This window comes from Dermacentor variabilis, chromosome 7 (assembly GCF_050947875.1).
Source record: "Dermacentor variabilis isolate Ectoservices chromosome 7, ASM5094787v1, whole genome shotgun sequence".
NCBI lineage: Eukaryota > Metazoa > Arthropoda > Arachnida > Ixodida > Ixodidae > Dermacentor > Dermacentor variabilis.
The window spans coordinates 106,332,059-106,338,058 of NC_134574.1; the positions used below are offsets into that span (position 1 = coordinate 106,332,059).

General features: G+C 46.9%; 1 protein-coding gene across 1 annotated transcript in view; it reads left to right on the forward strand.

Moving 5' to 3' along the window:
* Nucleotides 1-4,051, forward strand: part of LOC142587738 (uncharacterized) — a 45,554-nt gene extending 41,503 nt beyond the window's left edge. The window contains exon 6 of the mRNA XM_075698944.1: nt 3,825-4,051. Coding sequence (XP_075555059.1) covers nt 3,825-3,991 — 167 coding nt within the window. The 3' untranslated portion in view covers nt 3,992-4,051. The remainder of the gene's footprint in view (nt 1-3,824) is intronic.
* The last annotated feature ends 1,949 nt before the right edge of the window (nt 4,052-6,000 follow it).

The window sequence follows — 6,000 nt, forward strand, 5'->3', positions numbered from 1 at the left end:
ATCACATCTTTATGGCTTGAAAGCACGTCATTCTTCTTGCTCAGGATACAAGCAACTACAGAGAAGAGCTGGCTGGTGGAATTTCGCGGTGAATGGGTACGGATACAGTAGTGCAGACTTGTGGTGCCGCAGTCTTTTCCAATGACACCACCTACATGGCCAAAGCTTGCCAGCGAGGCTCTTCTGGCAAAGGTGAGGGTTCTCGTAGACAGTTTTGTGATGCTGCTTCTGCCGGTGCAAAAAATCTTTGAGTGGGCAAAAATGACTGTATTGGCCATTCTCGGGACAAGACGCTGGCTTGTCAGAAGCGCTACAGTCTTGGTGGGATGTTACAGCTCAGTGCGCCCTGGTAGCTGCAAGATCAAGTGAGCTCACGCTGCCGAAAACCAGTACTCGCACAGAATAAGGGGAAGGGCGTTGTTGTCCAAAACTGCTGCTTCAACCGCACCAGTGACAGGGTTATCTTGATGCGGGCTGACCCAACTGGTAGCGCTGTACCACCTCCAATGATGGCGAGAGGTAAATTAGTCCATGGCAAGATCACTGCCGAAGGAAGGATGGCGTTAGAAGTCATGCTCACTCTTGAGCCAGGGTCCGGATATGCTTCGTGTTCTCAGACTTCTATAACGGTCGATTTAAAACACGCACATTGATATTGGGAGCCTTAAGTATTCCGGGCATATTGTGAAATTGCTGTGGGTGTTGTCCCCCAGGCGTGGATGACAATGTGGTCTATAATGACGTGTTGCTATGCGAGAGACATGCCGCCGCCTAATGGCCTAGCTCTTTACAATTGTAGCAGACTACTTTTGTGATGTCTTAGCCGCTCCGAAATTCTGAGGCACAATGCTCTGCAGAAATGGCTTTGTATCTTCGTTCCTGTCGTTCCTTGGGCAACTCGGAAATGCGCTTTCTTGGCTGCGCTGTTGTAGCTGTTGGCGGAGCTGGTGGCTGGAAGTCACACTGCTGTTTCGCTGACTTCCCACTTTCAAATTATTCGGGGGTAGCTTCTGTGGGATACAGGTGACTTTACACTGGCGATGTCTTGACTATGTTGAGTGCACTTGTCTAGACATGACACGCTACTCTTGAAGACCTTGTAGCAGGCAATCCAACTTCTGGGCGTCGGTAAGGATGACAGGGCAGCTTTCAATCACACGCAGCTTTCCATAAGCATAACCTTGTAGGCTCTCGCCTGGGCTCTGTCTAATCTTTATGACGCGTTCCGGCCACTCGAAGAGACTCAGCTCTGAATTTTTTTCTTCGAGACGGCTCTCCACGTTTCCCAGGTTGACTGACGATTTCAAAAAACGAAGTGCCGATTCCGAACTACGGCTTTCAGTTTAATTACGGCAAATGAGACGTGTGGTGGCGTCATTCCATGCGGCAAGCTTCTGTACACGACAGACGTCATTGGACCATAAATTACCATTTTGTGTTGGAGACTCATCAAAGTAAACAAGTGATCACGACAGGTCTGGCAGTGTGATAACTGTAGCGGAGGGCAGTGTCATCTGTTCAACCAGGAGCGCCATACTTTCAAGCGTCGCAGAATCAAGGCTCAAACCTGAGCAAGAGTTGCGATCTGGGTCGGTTGGTACATATTCTTGTGAATTAAACCAGCGAAAAGAAGACCAACACAGAAGAGATGTCGAACACACAGCGACTAGACTAACAACTGTGCCTCATTCGAAAACCCCGTCTCCCAGAAAAACCAGGCAAGCATGCTCAGCAGAAAAGCCAAACCAAAAACTAGACAACGTTGATTGCTAGGTAGACCAAGCCTGAGTGGTCGCAGTACCCGCCTTATGCACGCTTGACCGCGACGTTGCCTCACGACTGAGGTGAATGTCGACTTCGAGGAGCTGAATGAGCTCTTTCTTAGAGATGGTGCTGTCTAACTCGCGTCAGTCCAATTCATCGCGGATGAGGTCGACTCCGAGCCACGGCATGGTCACTGAATCAAGCTCCTCCCAAATAATTCTTGGCATGATGCACCGCGAAGTGAGACTGGGCGCACGGGAGGCTAGGCGAGTGAGTTCTAAGTTCTGGGCTAGTTTTCAACATGCACGGCACTCTTCATACAACAGCCGTGCATTTCTTCTGACGAGGAGTGAACAAAGAAGAGCGGTAAATGACAGGAGTATCTGCAGGCGTGAGTGTTCGACGGCGTGAGAGCGTGGGTCAGTGACGAATGCGGTTGAAAAGGCCTACTGTTCGCCGTTCTTGTGCTTACGTGGCTGGCTTTGCAGAGATTAGGGGGCGACTGCGCCAGATGTGAGGCGTAGGCTCAAGGCAGGAAGACTCGCGATGTAGGATAATGCTTTGACGAGGGTTAAGGTTGCACATTGTAATACACCGGCTTAACACGGCGGGCGGCAGCTACAGTTTGAATTCTCTGCACATGGCAGGACAAGAGCGAAACAAGACGATGCTCCCGGAAATGGACGCAGACAAAGTAGCTGACGCTACCGGCGCGGCTACTTGCTGCGCGGAACACGTTGCGTCATCTGTAGTAGCCCACACCAACTCGGCCAAGCACATCACATCACTCATCGTAGCGATGACCAGTGAGAGTTAGTCGTAGGAAATCATGCGCCATATTTGCGTGACGCTATAACATAAAACTGTTCCAAATTTTTCTATTGCATTTCTACAATCAGCCCAATGCGATCGGTCAAACACTTTTTTGGACCACACCCACTTCACCGGTCTGTCACGCGACGTAACGAAAACCGTGATAGCTCCCAAACTGATATGGCGTGTACACGCTGATTACGAATAATTTGACCAAACAAAGCAAAAATAGTTATTTCTGATTGGACGCCTTTTTTCCATTATCCCTCGGCTATTGGTCAAAAGCTTTCGGGCAGCACCCACTTCACCTGCCTCTCACGCGACGTCACAAAACCGCAAAAACTTAGCGCGTCAAAGTGACGCGTAGGCGTTAAGGATGCGTTAATATGCCGAACAAAAATGAATTTTCTTCTGAATAGCCGCAGGCTGCCCCGTTCCGAAAGTAATAAAAGATCGCTGCCGCCGATCGCTACGGCACTGGCTACTCGCCCCTGCCGGAGAGCATGGGTTTATTTTCGTGCAATAAAACTTTTTGCGTGGTCGCGTAATGTTTTCGAGTACTTTCGGCACCTTTACGACCTCGTCCTGCCAACTCTTCTTTGCTGAGAATTCGTTTTAACGTCATTCTTAAGCTTCCGTTGCATGCGGCTGCAACTGTCGACGAGCTAGCGCAAGCTAAGAAAGAGAAAGCGGACAAATCGCATACGCCGGCACCATCCTCTTCATGCGGTTATCGATTTTCAGTGCACTGGCTCGCCCCATCGAATCCCTCTCCACTTGAGCATGCTTCACGCCTCTTGCGAGCCAATTAGATGAGACAACCTGCTCAGTGCAGGCAATGTTATTTGTTTTTCAAGCAACCTAAGCGACCTCCTATAAACGAGGGGAGGATTTCATTGTTTTTTTCCGACAACCCTGCGAGTGATCGCCCGATGCTTGCGCCGGCGGTTACGCAAATTTGACGTCAGGAGATTGGAATAAAAATATATTGGAATAGTTTTGCGTTATACGGCCCCATGTGAAGAAAGAATGGGTGAAATATCAATGAAAGGTTGTACTTGCAATCTCTTTCACAACAAAATTACCCGTCTTTGTTGCAGTTTAGTTAACAAGACAAGAACACCATTTATGCGACGATAATTTTGCTGTAAACGTATCAACTATTACAGACTATTACATTATCACTTGACGCATTAGATATTTTTTTTTCATTGGGGCCTTCCAGTAATATTTTGTTTTATTTCCAGGTTGGCAATATCGAGCTTTCGATATAAGGGTCAGAGGCTTCGTCGGAAATGTATCAGCGCAAGAGTGCTGGAAGTGGTTCAACGAGACGTACCCGCAAGAAACTTTTCAAAGAATTTTGTACAAGAGCCGTTGTAACAATATAACTAGAATTGATATGAAGGAGTAGAGAATTAATAAAGTAGTAAGCGAAAAGAACCACCATGATAGTAAACGAAGTAAAAGAAAAGGCTCCTGTCAATATCAACAAGATTAACATCCCAACTGTTGTGGCAGCGATTTCAGCCTGCCGCACTGCCTTCACCTTCACTCCACCTGCTTCTCGAATGTTTTCGTTGCAAATTGGAGTAGCGTACTGAAGCAATAATAACGCCGAGTGGCGATGTAGTGTCGAAGCAGATCGTATGGCTGGTACCAACAAGTGCCGCACCGCTGGAAACTTGTACAATTCGACGCTCGAGCCTGGAGTACATAAGCAGTTGCTAGTTGCTAAGTATCTCAAGGTGGGACACGTGTGTGTGATCATTTCATATCGTGCTCACACACAGACGAACTCTTGCTATAAAACGCTATAAAGTCGAGGTCATGCAACCCCCCACGTTTATTAAGGCGGCCTCGTCCTGACTGACAATGGATTCGTTGGGCAACGACGTTAACCGTCGGCCACAGCATTTAGCGCTCTACAGTGCACACCGGAGTGAGTTTTTTTTTAAGAAGCACAAGCGCAACTCTTATATAGGCGAAAGCCCCATCTGAGCCTCAACCAGAAATTCTCGACAGACAATTTCTGGTTGGGGCTCAGGTGGGGGAACATATAGTCAAGGGAACATAGTGCGACATGGACGAAAGCTAGATAATTGGCATGTTTTTATAATATCTAGCGACGAGCGAAGCGTCCCACCAAAATCATAGTTTTCGTCGGTCTTCCGAGCATCGTCTGCACTCTTGCCCATTGTCGCTCTTTAACATCATCCTCCGACGATGGAAATGCCACTGCGGCGCTTCTTCATTACGGCACGCTGCAAGTGTACCAGTAAGAGTTTAAAAACATGGCCCGATAGTATACTGTTGTGATTTACGTTACGGAGCTCAGGCAGCACCGTTGTAAGCCCAATGTAACGGGGCTGATTCAGGGTGTCGCGACCCTTTCTCTTCGGCAGTTTCACATGCCTAATGCGGTGCCGTTCTATCGCGGCATTCTTTTTGTATTCTCTGTTGCCCAAAAATATATCGACTGTGCTGCATGATTCAACTGTGGCGGATTCAATCTCCTATCTTTTGAATTGATTTATTTTTCGCCCGCTCTAGGCGTAGATGTACTAGCTTTTCGTCGGAGCATGTCATAACCACGGAGACAAAGCTGGTATTGTCATGTCAGTTGTTCCTTACTCTATACTGGCTCCTACTTAAGAGGAAGCTTTAGCTCGGGCCAAACTCCGATGCGGCCTGTTGATATACATGCAAAACACAAAAATGCTTCTTTTAAATAACCCCTGGACCAATTTTATTAAATTTTGTTGAATTTTAAAGATAACGTAAATTCTAGCGACCGTTGCAAGCGCAATTTCAAGTTAGGGCCTCAATAGTGTTAAACAAATCTTCAAAATTTGAAAGTTCCAAAAAAATAGACTCGCTAAGTTTACAAATTAATGTTTCTACATAAAGAATAGAAATTACGGTTCTGCAAATTCATCAGATCATTCAAAGCGGACAAATTCGATATCTCAAATTATATCTTAAGTGACTTTGTTACGTTGTGTTGAAGGTTTCTAAAAAAGTTGTATTTCCATATTCTCAATTTGTTTCTCAAATTCATGTGTGACCCATCAATTTTGTCCGCTTTAGACGTACTAGTAGCTGCCATTCGCAGAATTGTGAAATCATTTTTCCTTAATGAGTTACAAAGTTTTAAACTGTGGTATAAAGGTTATGGATGAGGTGCCTCAGAAAGGCTGGCCGACGTTTCGATAGGAGAACCTATCTTCGTCAAAGGCGGCCTCGTCACTCTCGGCATGTAAGTTTTAAAGGGTTAGTACAGTGACATCACCTGCGGATGTTGTCGGTGACGGCTGGTTGTAAAGGGAGAGACTTCAAAGAGAATGAGCGCTGTCGTCTGACTTCTGTGAGCGTGGTTCCCAAGACGAATGTGCAAGAGCAGGAGAGTGGCACTGCGGGGAG